The following is a 17,586-nucleotide window of genomic DNA, read 5'->3' on the forward strand; positions in this document are numbered from 1 at the left end:
AAAGCAGGAGACAGGCCCAGGTACAACAGCAGGTTCTTTTCTGGTTCCTCAAAGCGCCACACAGGGTGGGAGCAGAGAGAGAAGAGAATGTAAACATTGGGTTCTACCCCCTGGAGCTCAAGGGAAGACCCCTTCCCCAGATAGGGGCTGGAGAGGGAACAAGGTGAAAGGTGGGGACCCTGGTGGAGACAAAGCAGAAGCCTGAGAATACACAGGAAGGTGGGTGAAGAGGAAAGAGAGCAAGGAGGATGGCAGGTGGGGAGAGGTCCCGGGAACATGGCCTGTTCCAGTGCATGTCCCCTTAAATAAATGAGTGCAAGAACATTGTGAAAGAACTAAAGGACAGAAGGTAGAGCGAACACCCCCACCCTGGACCCACCAGGTCCTCTGTACATAATTACAACACAGAGATGTCCAGAGTAGAGTGAGGAGAGCCTCGGCCCCCAGGCACGAAGAGGGGGAGGGAGACCAGCAGAGCTGAAGAAGGGAAAAAGGAACCCAGCTCCACTCACGGATAAGGGGAGCAACTGGTGTAAGAATCTGAAAACTGCTGATTCCCATCGCCAAGTCACCCCTGAGGTGACAAAAGGCCAATCAGGACTGCACCTGGGAAGGACCCCAGAGGGAATTGGGGCAGGAGTGACAGAAACCCCAGCTGGGCCCAACTGGAGGTGAGGGGGCTCCAGATCTGTTCACGGCTACCCCGAGGAAAGGCAGCTGCCCCGTGCACTCACTGTCCCAGCTGTGTAGGGATCAGCAGCTGGCAAGGAGATGGGGAGCCAAACCGCTTTCCCCAGAAAGAGTGACGGCCTGCCCAAGAAGCTTGGGACAGCACCCCAGGCCGGGCCTGCTCTTGACTGAGGAAAAAAGAGGGAGGCCATGCAGTCCAGCCCCGAGATAGAGGTCAGAAGTAAGCATCCTGCCGGGCCTCAGATGCCGAGGACCTGTCCCCACCATCCTGGGGGCCTGGGGGCCCATCTGCCTTTCGACGCAGCGAGAGCTTCCTGCCTTGGGCCTTCTTTTCCTGCTTCTGCCGCTCCTTCTCCTGCTCTTTTTCCCACTTCTGCCGCTCCTTCTCCTGCTTTTCCCGTTCTTTCTCCTGTTTCTGCCGTTCCTTCTCACGTTCCTTTTCCTGTTTCTGCCGCTCCTTCTCCTGCTTTCGAGTCTCCTTGCTGGGACCCAGTGGGGTGCTGTTGCCAGTAGGTGAAGGAAGGGATGGATGCAGTCCCTCAGCGGTGACCACAGGCCCTGGGGCAGGCCCAGCGCTGGCCCTGCGGGCAGGAGGGGGTGGAGAGGGGGCCCCCCCAGCTGCCCGGGAACCTCGGCTCTTGAGGCCAGGGAGGCTAAGAAGGCTGGAGGAGGGGCCCAGGGGTGGCTGCTGCCGTCGCCGCTCCTCATGGATGGCCCGGGAGCCATGCAGTCGCCGAGAGGGCCGATACTGCAGCTCCCCCCGGGTTTCCCGCCACTTCTTGAGCTGGGCCGTGTTCTCTCGCTCAATCAGTGCTTCTGTCACCGGGAGGGTGGTCACCTAGACCGAGAAGGAACGGGGAGGGTGAAGGGGAGTGCGGGGACGCGCTGAAGCAGGTGCGGGCAGACTCAGGCCGCGGCCTACCTCATGCACCAGGAAGTCCTCCTGCATGCACTGCGGGGGCAGGTTGCGCAGCTGCTCCATGGTCTCGTACATGCCCTGGCAGGAGCGCAGCTTCTCCACCGAGCCCAGCGTGTGCCGCAGCAGCACCAGGGCCACCCGGAAGATGATCTTGACGCCTGAAGGGCATGGAAAAGGCAGCACGGGAGATCAGGGCTGGGCTCTCAGCCCGTCCCATTTAGAAGGGACTCACGCGCCCTATCCCTGTCTTACTGCCATCCTCACGGATGAGGAAACGGAGGCCCCACGGAGAGAAATGAGCTGCCGTGGGTTTCAGGCTCCTGGGAGGGAGAGGAGGCTCCGGAATGATGGCAGAGCCAAGACCAGGCCCCAGTTTCTCCAGCCCCCGGACGGCGGACAGGGAAGCCTAGGCCTCAGACGTACCTTCGGCAGCAGGCCCCTCTCTGGCAGCCACCGTGGAAACCCCAGACCCCTCATGGCCTGACTGGCTCCAGAAGTACCTTCACAGAAGAACATATCCCAGACGCGCAGCACTGACGCCCAGGGCAGGGTGCGGGCGAAGATGCACATGAACCACTCGGTCATGTAGAGCACGGGGTCAATGCGCTGCCGCCGCAGGTGACGGTGCGCCAGGGGGGAGGCCCGGCGCAGCAGCGCGAAAAAGATTTCTCCGTCCAGCTGAATGGCCTCCTGCAGGCGGGAGAGGCCGTGAGAGGAGGCCTACGGTGGCCCCCGTGGGGTAACACTGTCCCTAGGAGGGGTCCTCACCTCAGTGGGAGAGGCCCAGAGCAGAGGGACAAAGGGGCAGCAGGTGGGGCAGGACAAGGACCTCCCTGCAGCCTTGGGTGCACCCAGCCTTCAGACACTCACCAGCCCTGCACTGTAGTAACCGGGGAGGTACTTGTCGCAGATCTGCACCAGGCACCAGAAAGCTTGCTGAGGAGGGCAAGAACAAGGGGCGGGGGGACGGGACCTGAGAAACAGGGAGTAGAGTGCTCCCCCATCACCACCGTAGGCCAAGGTCCTCCCAGGCCTCCCCAGCCAGGACCAGGGTATGCTGACCTCAGCAGGCATGTGCATGAGCAGCACGGCGGCCACTGGGGCCTGGGCCTGGCAGTAGCCCTCATCGGGCCGGTAGATCGTGTAGGCCTTCAGGATTCGGTACAGGTCCTGTTGCCTGTGGGTATTGGGAAAGACCATGCGGGCAACCAGCGGAGGTGGGGGCTCTCTGCCCCAAACTAAGCCTGCTCCCCCCAGCCAGCCCCATTCCAGACCCCTCCCAGATCCAGTTCCAGATTAACCTCAGAGCTTCCCCACCACACACCTCCACTGGCGTTCCTAGTGCTGCCCATCAAGGTGAAGCCAAAGACTCCGACCATAAGCAAAGCATTCCAGGCTTCAGCCTTCCACCCTTGCCTGCACACCCCCCCCCTGCTCCCTACCCATTCCCCCGCACAGGCTGTGCTCTCCCTCCTTCATCTACCACCATCCCATAGACCTTCAAAGTCACCTTCTTCGGGGAGCTTTCACTGCCCGCAGCATCAGCCCTCCTGTCGCACTGAATGCTTTCAGTACCTCAGAGCAGGGGCTCTCCCAGGGCAGGGCTCCCCTCATCTGCCTCACTGGATTGAATCAGGTCCCCGTCACCATGTCCAGTGGGCCCTGGTTCTTGGAAGCCTCAGTGAAGGCTTGGAAAGCCAGCTGTGCCTCAAACCTTTCTCTTGTCTCTGCATCTAAAAGAATAAAATCTCTGCCCTAGACCTGCTCCTCTTTCTTGAGGGCGCCCCATCACCGTGTCTGGAAATCCCATTCAGTCAGCCCCACACTGGAAAAGAGAGCTCTTCTTCACTCCCCGTGGCTGAAACCAAATCTTCTCAACACTACCTCTTGATTTTCATTCATATCTGTTCCTTCTCTCTGCCTCCACAGCCATTCCGTAGCTCAGACCTTCATTTCTTACCCAGAAAAAAAGTAAAAATGACCTCCTCTATCCCAAAATTCAGTCATTGAAGTGTGATCTTCATTTGTGCTTTATCTGCATACCTCCCTGCTATTTTTCACTTAATCTTTTTTCTCCACTTTGCAACAGCATCCATGAAATGACAGGTTGGATGCACTAGTTATTTTACCTAATACCTATTAAAATAAACATGTAATTCCCACAAGCTCCCATGCTTCATTCACCTACCTACCTGCATGTGTCCCTGCTTTCTCCCCTGTTGCTGTGGGTGAAATGTCTGTGGTCCTGGCCAAACACAGCCTTTCCTCTTGGGCACTGCACTCCATCCACTCTTACCTACACGGGCCATCACCCCAGCAAGCCTCCCACCTCTCCTGCATCATCATCAGTTTTTCTCTCCCTACCCCTCATTCCCATTGGCATACCAACATCTGTTATTTCCTCTTGCTTAAAAAAAATGTCTCTTGACCACCACCCCCCTTTCCCCTCCAAACACCATTTCTCTCCTTACCTACTCAGCAAAAACTTCAGGGTACAGACTCACTGTCATCAAGCTCTTTCCTCCCATTCTGCAGTCAGGCTTTAACCGACTGCCCCGAGCAAAACTGCCCTTATCAAGATCACCAATGACTGCCACTGTGCTGAGTCCCGAGGTCAATCTGCAGACTTGACTTTACTTGACCCATCAGCAGTATTTCATACAGCTGGTCCTGAAACCCCTCTTTAATTTGCTTCCAGAAACCGCACTGCCCTGGTTTTCCTTCTACCTCTCCAGCTTCTGCTTCTAGTCTCCCTTGCTGGTTTGTTCTCATCTTTCCATTCTTGAAATGTTGGAGCAACAGGGCTCAATTTTTGAGCTTCCTTTTGTATCTACACTTGCTGCTTTGATGATCTCATCCAGTCCCATAGGTGAGTCCCGTCTAGAGGCTGACAACTCTCAATCTCCAGCTTACCCTCACTTTAAACTTCTCCCCAAATTCCAGGCTTGCATATACCGTACATTCAACTTACTTGACATCTCCATCTGGACATCCAGTTAGCATTTCAAACCTCATATTCCAAAACTGAGCTCCTGATGTACCCCTCTAACTTCTTTATCCCCATTTTGCCCATCCACATCAGTATATAACAATTCCATTTTTCTAGTTTCTCAGGCCCAAAACCTTTAGAGTCAGCCTTAATTGTGCTCACTCTCTCTCCCTCTCTCTCACACACTCCACATCTAATCTGTTGGCAGATCCTTTTGGCTCTACCTTCAGAATATACCCAGAACCCAACCACTTCTCCCCATAGTTCCATGGCTACCAATCTGGTCTATCTGTCATGGTCTCTCTCCTGGATTATGGAAATGGTCTCCTAAAGGGTCTCTCTGCTTCTGTCCTTGTCTCCTTATAGTCTATTCTCAGCACAGCAGCCAAGACGATCCTTTCAAAACACAAATCAGATCAGATCACTTGTAACCCCATCTCCGTTCGCATTCTCTATTCCCCTTTCTTGCTTTAAACTCCTCTTTCATACCATTTCACATGCAACATACTTTTTCCTTCTTTGTCTTATTTATGTATTGTCTATCCCCACTAAAATGGAATAAGCCCCATAAGGGCAGGAGTTTTTGTCTCTTGTTAACTGCTGTCATCTGTGGCTAGACCAGTGCCTGGCAGATAGCAGGTGTTAAGTGTTTGTGGAAAAGATGAACCAACTGATGGAAAAAAGTCCACCTGAGAGCCACCTAATACCATCCTGCATGTTACTAAGGACTGATATATATACATCTTGGGGAAGCCTAGCAAACAGAACAAAAGCACAAGTGCCTGGGAACAGTTTTTAAGGGCCTCTGGTGATCTGGCCCTAAACTGCTTCTGCAGCCTCAGCTCTACCCAATCGCACATCCCAGACAGAGCTTACATAAACCCCCGGCCAGGAAAACCCTGCCCCCTGCTCTGTTCCCATCTATCCTTCAAAACCCAGTTCAGATGCGATCTCTTTGACACGTCGTTGTGCCTCCTGCAACCCCTCCAGAAGCCCCCCAGCCCCAAGTCAGAATCTCCCTCCCAGGACACTTCCTTCAACATGGCTTGGCACTCAGTCCATGAAGGACCACTCTCCTAGAAGCCCTGGAGAGCAAGAACTGCTTTCAACCCAGCCCTGTATCCACCTGGAGCCTTCTACCAATGTTTGCTGACCGACCCACGCGGTCAGGCCATCTCACCCATGCCCCCCTCGAGCGGCAAACATCTCATGGAAAGGGAACTGGCGGTGCAGGTCCTTCTCAATCACATCCAGCCACTTGGGGTCCCCAGGCGCCCGTTCCAGCTCCTGCAGTGGGACAGCAGGGATTAGCTCAGGATCTGGAGGGGACTGATGATACCCTTCACACCACGTCACATCCCCATACCCTGGACACACCTCAAACTTGCCGGGGTTCTGCTCCAGGAGTTCCTTGCTATTGGACAGGTACTGCCAGGCCTTGGCTCTGAGGGAAGAGGGGATCCCCTTCCGGCAGCGCAGCTTCACCTAAGACAGAACGGCAGGCAGGGCAGCAGCTCCAGGGGCTGGCAGAGCCTCCAGGCTTTCCCCAGCAGTCCTCGGGCTTCCTGGCACACCCCTCACACATCCCATTGGCTTGACTCCACTGGACCTGGCTTGGCCTTCTATCTTTAAAGCTACTCCTCCCTCCAGGCCCAAGGACCACCTGCCCCAAGTGTGGCCTAGAGAGCAAATACTAACATGGCTTCCCTGGACCACATGAGCCCTCCCTGCCCCCTTCCCAACCTGTCCATCGCCCTGCCCACCACTCAGCCTTCCAAACCTTCTGGAAACGCCGTGACAGCCACTTATCCCAGTTACTGAACATCTCCAGCCATTTGAGCTCCCGCTGCCGAGCCACATCTACAGGAATGGAGCTTTCTCTGCAGGATGAAGGGAGCATGGAAGGGGTCAGGAGTGGTAGTGTAAAACATGGACTGCTGGCAGAACTGAAGCAAGCCACCTCCCCGATTTCAAATGAGAGACTGTGAGCTACCAAATATCAGGACATCTGGCCGCTTAGCCATCCACAGTCTAGCTTACCACACTGAAATGACTCCTCTTTGGAAGGAATCTCTGTACAGATTGTGTTCTCATGTTGGATCTCTATACATGCTGGGTGTGTTGAAATCCTGCTTATGGCACATACAAATTTGGGGAGAGGGTACAGAATATTTAAAAACCACACTTTGCATTAGACCTGGGTCCAAGTTCTAGCTTTACCACTTACTCATTGTGTGACCTTGGGCAAGTCACTGAATTCCTCTGAGCCTCAATTTCCACATTTGTAAGATGCAGAGGTTATAGGAGAGAACAAACAGCAAGTGCTCAGTATTGGCAATTATTATCCATAAAAGAAAATACAGAACAAATATATTTCTCTGCCTCCTTAGAAGCAACTATCTGAGTTTCCTCCTATCAGACTCTTGAGATCTCCTGGGCCATCTGCAATCCCCTCTACCTCCTCCTCCCTGAAATCACCCTAGGTTCCCAAGCAAATGAAGTTTTCCTTGCACTGTTTGGCCACTGTTCTGTCACAGCCTCACACTCAAGATGCCCCTTGAGTCTTGAAACAGTTACTTGTAGGAGCCAGTACTAGGAGGTGAGTGGAAGAAAGAGCTTGAGTTTCCAGACAGACCTGAGCTCAAATCCCAGTTCCATCCATTAGAAGTTGGGGAATCTTGGCAAGTAATAACCTGAGTCTCTTCCTCTTCTATAAAAAAGGGATGTCACCACCTACATCACAAAGTTATGAGAGGACTACCGAGAAACTATATAAAGGACTGGTAAATGGAAGGGCTCTTTAAATATTAGTTTCTTTTGTCTTAGAAGCCCCTTAAACACCTCTCATTAATTTCTATCTAAGTCAGTTCGAAACTCTACTAAGGATCAGGAAGAATAAGATAATATCTTTCCTGCCCTCAAGAAGGTCACAAGCTTGCAGGGGAGATAATTGCAATGTGGTATGGGAAATGCAATGATAAAAATGCACAGAAGAGGCACCGACTGGAGTAGGGGCAGTGGATATCAGAAAAGGCTTCCTGGAGGAGGAGATATCTGAGTTATAAGCCATGAAGGACTGAGTAGAACATACTAAGACAAGAAGGGGGAGAAAGGCATTCCTGGCAGGTGGGAAAGCCTGCGTAGCAAGGTGGAAAGACTACAATCCGTTCAACAGGACCACAGTACTAAATACATGGTTAGGAGTGGTGAGAGAGAACACCAGAAAGGCTGGCAAAGCCAGATACTAAGGAGCCTATCTGCAGAATAAAGCACTTGGGACTTCATCCTGTGGCCAGTGGAGAGCCTCTACAAGCTTTTAAGGTAACATGTGCCCCAGTCAGTCTTGCCTCAGAAGTATATTCCTCCAGCACAGAAGATAGATTTTAGAGGGACAAAATTACAAAGCATAGAAATAGCAACCAGCACGGTGCCTGGCACACAAGAGGGGCTCACTAAAATCTAATTCAATCCAAGTTCCTTAGGGCAGCATGGTATTGAGAAAGCCTGTCACACAGATCCAGATGTGAGTGGGGCAATCACTCAACTGCTTCAATCCTGTTTCTTCACCTATAAATTGGGTACAATGCTTCCTCCGTGCATGGGAAAACACCAAGGTCAAACTTCAGTTGCCTTCCTAAGACCATGAATGTCGGTGCTCAATCAAAGGTTTTCTGGTTTTTGTTGGATTATAAAACATGCTTAGAATATCCTCCCAAGTGTTTCCCCCAACCCCAGACAGGTGCCCCCAACCCCAACACGCACATACACAACTAAATCCTACATTTAGTCAGCATTCGGACCAGCCTCAGCTGACTTCTGAGTGGGCAAAAAGATCCCTTCCCTAGGTGCTCACAAAATCCTGTGATGATCTCTAGGCTAAACCTTATATTGAAACCAACTCTTGAAGTATTTGTTTCTCCCTCCAGATGATGAGCGCCTTGAAACAACTATTTTATCCAGCACAGGATCCGGAACCTGGGTGCTCAGGTGATGCTGTAGGTTAAACTGACCAGCAGGTTAAAGAGGTACAGGAACAATGAGCAGGATCCAGAGAGAGGGAAGGAAGAAGTCAGAGGCAATCACACCCCTACATCAGGAGTGACTCAGGCCCCTGGAGGGAACTAGGAAAGAGTAAGCCGGGCTGGGGAGTTGAGGAAATGGGGAAGAGGCCTCCTCCAACCCTTTTCTTCAGTAAGAACACAAGACTGCCCTTCTCTGTTTTGCAGGGGAGCCTTGCCTTCAGGGTCTCCCCTCCATCAACCAGACTTCCCCATCTCACCACCCCATCAGACCTAGGGCTATGGGGGAAGGGAAACGCCTGCATCCCTCCCAGACTCCTTCCCCCTCAGGGACCAAAGATCTCTACCAGAACCCCTGCCCAGCCAGCCTTCCAGAATATCTGGCCCACAGCTGGAGTTTCACATCAAGGACCTGGGACGACCTTAGGTATCATGTCATTCAACCTTTCACTTTATGGAGAAGGAAACTGAGGCACAGAAATAGGGAAGACACTAGCTCAAGGGCACACAACACACTAAAAGCAAAGCTCAGACCCAGAACTGACACCCGGTCTGAAACCCTAACAGGCAAGTGCCACCAAAACCTCAGGATGCTCTAGGCATGATAGGGATCACCAAGTATCTCACTCCTGCTGGAGCCATTCCCCTGGAGCCTCGGCTGCCAGAGTCTGGGCAAGGTGTATCATTTCCTCCTCCCCAACCTCTGCTTCCCTGAAGCAGTCCCACTGGGTGCCCACTGGGTACTCACAGACTGCCCGAATACTGGCTGCCCCCAAGGAAGCCATACTTGTCCGTCTTGCGCAGGGCCAGCCCATTTATCTCCGAGTCTGAGCCCATGGAGCTCACATCATCTGCCAAGGACTCCAAGGTCCCAGACATGAGGCTTACGGAGTCCAAGTAGCTCAGAGTGTCCGGGGCCTGCCCTCGAGGCCCAGAGATGCCGGGTCCCAGGCTGGACGTGGAGCCTAGGTCCTGAGAGTTTTCAGCAGGCTCCAGGGCTGGGGTGACCGTCACGACAGCTACCAGAGCCTCACATGTCCCTGAAGGCCTTGGGCCAGGCCCTGAGGGGTCCTCTAGAGCCTGTGCAGTTGATGCTGATGTTGCTGCTGCAGCTCCATGTCCACTTGTCACCTGTCCTGCTGTCACTGCTGCAACCCGCGCAGTCACTCCTGAGGCAACTGTGGTTCCCGGCTTGGGGGCAAGCGGGGGTTTGGCGGTCAGAGCCCCAGGAGCCGTTCTGGAAGGGGTCCTGGTGGGGGTCCCGGTGGGGGTACCTGGTCCAGGGGTGAGCGAGGCTCTAGCCTCCTCCGTCTTCGGAGAGTCTGCCCCCGGGCCCAAAGCCATGGACATCTCGGCTCCTGCCACTGCCGCGGGCCCCAGGGGTTCTGAGCCAGCGGAGACCTGCGCCCTCGCGGCTTCGGATGAGGCCTCCAGCGTCAGCACCACCACTGTGCTGCTCGAGACGGTCGGGGCCGGGGCCGGGGCCGAGGTCTGGGTGGGCCCCGGTACCCAGGCGGGCTGCGCCTCCCCGGGAGCCACCAGGGTGACCGGGGCCGAAGTGGCCGTGGTCACTGGCGGCCCCGGAGCCACCACCACGACGGGTCCGGCCCGGGAGCCGCGGGGCGGCGGCGAGGGGGCCGCGGGGGCGCCATGACGGCGCGGCGGGGCCACCAGGGGCGCCGGGCCCGTCTCCATGGCCGCGGGCCTCCCCTCACATCCCCCCGCCGGGGCGGCCGCAGAAGGCGCCGCCCCTCAGGCCGCTCCGCGCCGCCCGCCAAGGAAGGGGAAAGGCTAAGGGCGCGGCCCGGCGCGCGTCGGGGACGGGGGCGGCGCGCGGGCCGCCGCCCGGCGCACGGAGGCGTGGCAGGGGTCCCGGGCCGCCAGGCGCGGGGGTCCCGCTCGCGCCCTCTCACCCCTTGCGCTCTCTCACCGCCTCCCCCTCCCTCTTGCTTCAGGCGAGCGGCCGACCTCGCGCCTGCGCACATGCCCCAGTGCCGGCTAAGCGGCCAGCGTTTCGGCGTTTCACGCCTGCGCGCGGGCAGTCCCATCGCGCTCCTTTTTTTTCTCCCGCCTTGTCAGAGTGTTTGGACGAATAATAGGAGAGAGGGAACTGGGTTTCTGCCAATCGTTGGAAGGGTGGGTGGGGTTGGAGGTGGGAAGGGGCTGGGTAATTTGGAAAGAGGAAATGGAGAAGGCGGAGGGCTATAAGACCAATGAGAGGGTGAGTGAAGGCAGGAGGAGGTGGAACGAAAGAGATAACTAATAGAAAAGCGGGAAGCTGAACCTCCTGGCCAGTAAAAATGGCTGGAGAGTGAATGACCACGGAAGAAGGCGGGTGCTGCGCGAGAAGAGGCGAGCCTGGCCAATGGAAACAGTAAAAAGGGAGCCAATGAAAAAGGGGAGTAGGCGGAGGTCAAGTTGACAGACAGTGGTGTCTCTGGGCGGTGACAGACAGCCTCCGCAGTCAATAGGAAATGCTGAGGAATTCTTTAGGTCTCCCAAGAAGGTCAAGAAAGAATGACAGCTGGGCGGGGGGGGGGGCCGCGGGCCAGAATTGCTATTAATTTGCATCGTCAGCCAATGAGCGTATTCCCACACTTTAGCAACAGGGAAGGGAGATAGACGGCTGTCTCAGCCAATGGCAGCATCCAAAGGGTAGGGGAGCTGCCAGCAGGCGGTGCCAGCCCAGGGATATCGGTGACAACCGGAGACAAGCGCAGGAGGGGGTGACAGTTGGGGACAGCGCCGAGAGGGGGCGGGGGCCAGGGACATTAGAGCAGTCCTTAGCCAATAAGAGCGCCGCGCTGCTTTGCTTGAGTCCTTTTTGGGCTGCCATTCTCTCTCTCTCTCTCTTAAGTAGGCTCCACAGCCAAGGTGGGGCTTGAACTCACGACCCTGAGATGGAGAGCCGCATGCCCCACCGACGAAGCCAGCCAAGGGCCCCCTGGGCTCCCCTTCTCCATCCAGAGCCGCCTCACTCTGGTGGTCTGTAAGACCCCACCACAGATCCAGTGCCCTGATCAAGTACTCTCAACCTCCACTCTGTCTCTAATTTTCATTCCGACCCGCAACCAACCTCAACACTCAAAGCCCCGACGACTATTACCAGAGCCCCCAAATCCTCTAAGTGACCCATCTCCCTGGATCCTCCATTTCCTATGGGAATCCCAAGCCCTAAGTCCTTCTCCTCAACACCTCCCCTCCCCCATCTATCTCATCTCCTCCCCAGAATCCAGGCTCTAATTCCTTGCACCTCATCCTCTGAGTGCCCCCCCCATTCTAGTGGGTATCCTAGACCCCAAACCATGAATTCCCAGTAACATGAACTCCCATATCTGTGTTCTTATTCTTTGGGGGATCCAGGACCTGTCCCATCAACTCCTCTCTGATCACTGCCACACCTCTCTGTACTCCTCATTTTCTTTTTTTTTTTTTAAGATTTTATTCATTTATTTGAGACAGAGAGAATGAGAGGGAGGAGGGTCAGAGGGAGAAGCAGACTCCCTGCCGAGCAGGGAGCCCGACGCGGGACTCGATCCCGGCACTCCAGGATCATGACCTGAGCCGAAGGCAGTCGCTTAACCGACTGAGCCACCCAGGCGCCCCTGTACTCCTCATTTTCTGCTAAGAAAGCAGACCCCAATCTCATGAGCCCCCAGGCTACCATAGATCACAAACACAAAGCCCTGACTTTAGGAGTCCCATCTCTCTCTGACCCCCATCCCTTTGAGCCTCAGGGTTAGAGGGCCCCAACTTCCATACAGAATCCACCATCCTGAAATTTCAGTCAGGCCTAGCTCCCAATGTCCCAGGTCCTCCTTGGTTTCTGAGTTCTCTTAGGCTACTCGTTCCCAGCTCAGACCCAGATCCTGTGTATTCCCAGTCAGTGTCTGAGTTAGATACACAGCTCCTGATCTCCTTCTCCTCAATTTCCCCACTTTCCATTTGACCCCAGCTACCTGAGCACTTTCCCCCTTCCCCTCTTTGGAGTTTTTCTCCCCTCCCAGAACCCCGGATTAAGTGGGCTCCTCCCTGGGCCTAGACCCCCATGGTAACCGTATAAGGTGAGGCAGCTGTCGATTGAGGCAGGGAGGGGCCAGTGTAGGAGGCCAAGGGCAGCTGCTAAGTTTAGGGTGGCTCCTTCTCTCTTCTTAGAGACAACAGGTGGCTGGGCCCCAGTGCCCAGAAAAGAAAATGTCTTAGAGGCATTGGCATGAGACTGGAGGAGGGCAAAGGGAAGAGTCACCTTCCTCAGGACATCGGGTCCTAGAGGGAGCAAGAGAAGGAGGAGATGTGTGTCCTCGCCAACCTTGGCCTCCTGGGGCTTCCTCAGCCACTATTTCCCTAGGAGAGGGTACCTCAAAGTCACATAGTCAGCCAAACTGGTTCTTGCCCAGAATGAAGAAAGGAGCCACTGGCCATCCCAGCCACCGGGAGGAGGTGACCAACTAGCTTCCCTCTTGGTATTTGGACCCCCCTCCTCTGAGTTCCAACTTTCACAATAGGATCCAAAGAAATGATTATGGACTCACATTAGATTATGTTCTCCTGTTTCAAACTTTTCCAAGGCTCCCAAGGTCTCAATCCTCAGCCTGGCATGGAAGACCCTCCAATTTCTGGTCTCCAGCCTGCATCCTCTGCTCCAGCCCCATCACCATTCTGACAACCTGATTTTTCACTTCTCCAGGCCTTTGTCCATCTCTGCTCTCTGCTTAGCATGTCTGCCCCTCCACTTTCACCTGACTTACTTTTCCTGGCCTTCATAAAGTTATCCCCATAGTCCCACACAGGGCTGCTATGCTCTCTACTTTTGTGCTCCTAATCAGCTGTTATGACATTTTCTGCCTTTATCCTGTCTCCACAGCTAGGCTGTAAGTCCACCAAGGCAAGGCATAAATATTAATTGTAATGATTATATTTCACTAAACTGTTTCCAAATAGTGTTCATATCCACAAGTTCTGTGGGATGGGGAAAACAAGGCCCAGGGAGTTAAAGCACAAAGTGCAAGATCACAGAGCAGGCTTTCTGCTGCAGGCTGTCTAGCCTCTTTCTACCTGGTCATTCTATGCTTGGCATCTTTTCTTGAAACATCCTCCCTGCCCCCACCAAAGGGGTCGTAGAAGACCTTCTTGATTCTTCAGCTTCTCAGACAGCTGTCTCCCTTTCGACTCTGCCACTACCCCACAAACATACATATACTTGACTGTGAACTCCACAATGGGAGTGGGGGACTATGCTTGCCAGGGGGCACCCATGAGGCAGAGCCCAGTGCCTGGCATACTGTAAGTGCTCAATAATCTTACTGGCCTTAAATCTGGAGGGGCACCTGGCTGGCTCAGTTGGTAGAGCATGCAACTCTTGATTTCTGGGTTGTAAGTTTGAGCCCCACGTTGGGTGTAGAGATTACTTAAAAATAAAAAATCTTAAAAAAAATACAAATAAATAAAAACATAAAAATGTTAATTTCAAAATAAGGAATGTTTTTAAAATAAATAATAAATCTGGACCCACCCCACTCAGGGGTACAGGGGCCTGGTTTATCTTTGTCCCAGTACAATGCCTCAGTTTGGGTCCTCTCTGAACTCTGGCACATTCGAGCCCCCTTTTGGGAAAGAGAACATCCCTTCCTGCCCAGGTCCTAGTGAGACATGCATCCCAAGACCCACTCCCTCCTCCCACCCTGGGCTCCAGCTGCTGCCGGCCCTCCAAGAAAGGAGAGGCCCTGAGCCGGGCTATTTTGGTATCTGGGGTGGGCACCCACAGGGCTAAGGTTACCCTGGTATGTTGAGGGCTCCCTGGGGCAGGACTATATAACCCCAGAGGGACCGCCACAGGCTGACTCTGCTCCTTTCCAGCCAGAGCCACTGCCTTGCCCCCAGGAGACTGAAGACATGGTGAGTAAGAATCCCCCAGCCCCTACCCAGATCCCTCAGACCTCAAGGCAGCCTCACTTTTTTTTTTTTAATTTTTATTATATATATATATATACACATACACACATCTTTTTTTTTAAGATTTTATTTATTTATTTGAGAGAGAATGAGATAGAGAGAGAGCATGAGAGGGGGAAGGGTCAGAGGGAGAAGCAGACTCCCTGCTGAGCAGGGAGCTCGATGCGGGACTCCATCCCAGGACCCTGGGATCATGACCTGAGCCGAAGGCAGTCGCTTAACCAACTGAGCCACCCAGGTGCCCGAGGCAGCCTCACTTTTTAAAAGAAAGTACCTGATTCCCAGTCCAGTAAGAGGAAACAGATGAATCTTCCCTTTCTTGGCATTGCTAATGAGGAGCGTACAGAACGATGGCCTAAATGACCCAACTCAGTCTGCCCAGACTCTCCACTCACAGGAGACCCATCCCTCTCAAAGCATGCTCCATACCTTCCTGCACTCCCTCTTCCTAAAACCCTCTGGGACCAATCAGGCAAGGATTCCAACTCCCATTTTATAAATGGGAGAGCCAAGGTTCAGACAGGGTGAATGAGTAGATCAGGGTCACACAGCAAGTCTGGGACGCAGAGGAGGCAAGCTCAGGGCACTGAGAAGGGGACTCGACTTGTTCAGTAGAATGGAGGGTAGGAATTTGGGGATGCAACCAAAGCAAGTCCCTTCAGCAAAGAGCTCATAAGGAGGGGAAAGCCTAGAACCAGAAGAGTTGCTTTAGAAAAATGACTCAAAGAACGCTGAATCTAATCCATTGCCTCCAGAGAAGAGGAGGGATTGGCCCATGGACCCCTTTACCCATCCCTCAACTCCCAGGCACCCAAGAAGGCCAAGAGAAGGGCAGTGGCAGAGGGCGGAAGCTCCAACGTCTTCTCCATGTTTGACCAGACTCAGATCCAGGAGTTCAAGGAGGTGAGTAAGGGGAGAAGGGAGACTGAAGACTAACCAAAGGCCCCCCCTGCCGCCCCTCCCCCCCAACACCCCCTCCCTGGAATGTGCACCTGTTTGGGGGGAGGGGAAGGGCTTAGAACTCGTTGCTCCCCTCCCCATTTGGCATGCAAGAGAACAGCTGGCCGGGGGCCAGAATCTGATCTGCCTGGGGTAGGGATGCTGAAGCCTGGCCATGGGGGAACTAACCCCCCCCCCAACCCCTGCCTTCCACAGGCCTTCACGGTAATCGACCAGAACCGTGATGGCATTATCGACAAGGAAGATCTGCGGGACACCTTCGCAGCCATGGGTGAGCCCCTTATCCCACCCATAAAGATTCAAGGCTACAGAGTCCTGGGAATTCAGAAGCCTTGGGTTTCAGCCCTGCCGGCTCCACCCTGGGCCTCAGTCCACCCAGACGAAAATGGGTGGGATGGTCTGAATTTATGGGAAGGATCAACCCTTGGCCGCAGGACCCCACTCCAGCTTCCCCCACCCTGCTCCAGGGCGCCTCAATGTGAAGAATGAGGAGCTAGATGCCATGATGAAGGAAGCCAGTGGTCCCATCAACTTCACCGTCTTCCTGACCATGTTTGGAGAGAAGCTCAAAGGTGAATGAAGTGTCCTGAGTCTAAGCCCCCAGCTGCCCCTCCCCAGACCTTTCAGGGACAGACCCTTCAGGGACCCTTTAGCTTCATGTGCCTTCTGATCCTCCAGGTGCTGACCCTGAGGACGTGATCACTGGAGCCTTCAAGGTCCTGGACCCTGAGGGGAAGGGCACCATCAAGAAGCAGTTGTAAGTGACCCTCTCCAGCTGCTCACACAGAGAAAGCCTCCTTAAATTCTTTTTTTTTTTTAAGATTTTATTTATTGGGGGGGGCGGGGTGCAGAGGGAGAGGGAGAAGCAGCGACCAGACAACCAGAAGAAGAGAAGGGCTCAATCCCAGAACCCCAGGATCATGACCTGGGCCAAAGGCAGCTGCTTAACTGACAACCCAGGTGTCCAGGCCTCCTTAAATTTTTAGCAAAGGTTAGGTATTAAGGGAGGGGATAAGGGAAAAATTAGCACTGTGGAAATGGGCTATAGGATTACATTTTCACAGCACATATGGGAAGGGAAGAGCAAAAGCAGGGAGGCCAGACTGATTGGGAGACCAGAGAGGGATCTAGAGTGACTTGGGTTTTCAAGTTGATACTAGGAATGGCAACCAGGATGAGGTGGGAGGGAGTGGAAAGGAACCACGAAGCCCAATCTCAACTCCCCATATGTCACCTCTCTCCAGCCTGGAGGAGCTGCTTACCACGCAGTGTGACCGCTTCTCCCAGGAAGAGGTGAGGGGGGGTGGGGTGGGGGTGGGGGGGGGGGCGGTGTGTGTGTGTGTGTGTGAGGGCCCGGGAGAAGCAGAGGGAGGGGGAAGGGGAGCATACGGAACCGGTAGGAGACGCCCCTGAATCTTTCCCCAGATCAGGAACATGTGGGCAGCCTTCCCCCCCGACGTGGGAGGCAACGTAGACTACAAGAACATCTGCTACGTCATCACGCATGGCGATGCCAAGGACCAGGAGTAGGGGACCCACCCTCTTAGGCCTCTGCTGGCCAACGCCTTGCTGCCAGTCCGACCCCCCACCAGACTCTAATAAAACTAAACTGGTCGTTGTTTCTTAGCGGCGGCGCCTTCGGTGCGTTTGTGGGAGAGGAACTCAGGTGGGGCGCGGGGCTGAAACACAGTCCGGCACGAAGCCAGCGCCCAACAAATGAATGAGTAATCAGTGGCTGGGAGGTCTGGGTGGGGCGGTTTCGTTCCACCAGCTACACCCGCCACTTACTCCCGCTGGGAAAGGAAGACTCGCGTGGCCTCGGGGAAACTGTTTTTTATTATTATTATTATTTAAGATTTACCCATTTATTTATTTGAGACAGCAAGCGCGCGAGCAACGGGAGGTTCAGAGGGAAAATGTCTAGCCGACTCCCCACTGAACAGGGAGCCCAAGGCCGCTAAATCCCAGACCCTGAGATCATGACCTGAGCCGAAATCAAGAGTCCCACACTTTAACCGACTGAGCCACCCAGGAGCCCTGACACTGTTTTTATTGAA

General features: G+C 54.3%; 2 protein-coding genes across 3 annotated transcripts; one reads left to right on the top strand and one right to left on the bottom strand.

Annotated features, from left to right (window-relative positions):
• Positions 1–19: 19 nt before the first annotated feature.
• Positions 20–10,546, bottom strand: TBC1D10B (TBC1 domain family member 10B). The gene is made up of 9 exons (XM_021700550.2): positions 9,366–10,546; positions 6,379–6,478; positions 5,976–6,083; positions 5,779–5,885; positions 2,672–2,786; positions 2,480–2,545; positions 2,110–2,299; positions 1,613–1,767; positions 20–1,528 (listed from the first exon to the last, which is right to left on the bottom strand). Exons 1-9 carry the CDS (start codon positions 10,310–10,312, stop codon positions 905–907), a joined length of 2,412 nt encoding a protein of 803 aa, XP_021556225.1. The 5' UTR covers positions 10,313–10,546; the 3' UTR covers positions 20–904.
• Positions 10,547–10,953: 407 nt separating this feature from the next.
• Positions 10,954–17,155, top strand: MYLPF (myosin light chain, phosphorylatable, fast skeletal muscle). 2 transcript variants are annotated; one of them, XM_021700484.1, is made up of 8 exons: positions 10,954–10,991; positions 14,474–14,512; positions 15,377–15,472; positions 15,725–15,800; positions 15,997–16,101; positions 16,208–16,286; positions 16,774–16,822; positions 16,955–17,155. In XM_021700484.1, exons 1-8 carry the CDS (start codon positions 10,983–10,985, stop codon positions 17,057–17,059), a joined length of 558 nt encoding a protein of 185 aa, XP_021556159.1. In that variant the 5' UTR covers positions 10,954–10,982; the 3' UTR covers positions 17,060–17,155. The 2 variants fall into 2 exon arrangements, with proteins under 2 accessions (XP_021556159.1, XP_021556160.1); XM_021700485.1 differs by lacking the exon at positions 10,954–10,991 and adding an exon at positions 11,095–11,123.
• Positions 17,156–17,586: the final 431 nt, after the last annotated feature.

This window comes from Neomonachus schauinslandi, chromosome 5 (assembly GCF_002201575.2).
Source record: "Neomonachus schauinslandi chromosome 5, ASM220157v2, whole genome shotgun sequence".
In the NCBI taxonomy this organism is placed as follows: domain Eukaryota; kingdom Metazoa; phylum Chordata; class Mammalia; order Carnivora; family Phocidae; genus Neomonachus; species Neomonachus schauinslandi.

Coding starts and splice junctions, on each gene's coding strand:
- MYLPF (XM_021700484.1), top strand. Junction 15,801..15,996: donor GGACACCTTCGCAGCCATGG/GTGAGCCCCTTA, acceptor ACCCTGCTCCAG/GGCGCCTCAATGTGAAGAAT. Junction 16,823..16,954: donor ACCGCTTCTCCCAGGAAGAG/GTGAGGGGGGGT, acceptor ATCTTTCCCCAG/ATCAGGAACATGTGGGCAGC.
- TBC1D10B (XM_021700550.2), bottom strand. CDS start 10,312: ATGGAGACGGGCCCGGCGCCCCTGGTGGCCCCGCCGCGCCGTCATGGC. Junction 5,886..5,975: donor AGAACCCCGGCAAGTTTGAG/GTGTGTCCAGGG, acceptor GTCCCACTGCAG/GAGCTGGAACGGGCGCCTGG. Junction 2,300..2,479: donor GTTACTACAGTGCAGGGCTG/GTGAGTGTCTGA, acceptor TCCCGCCTGCAG/GAGGCCATTCAGCTGGACGG.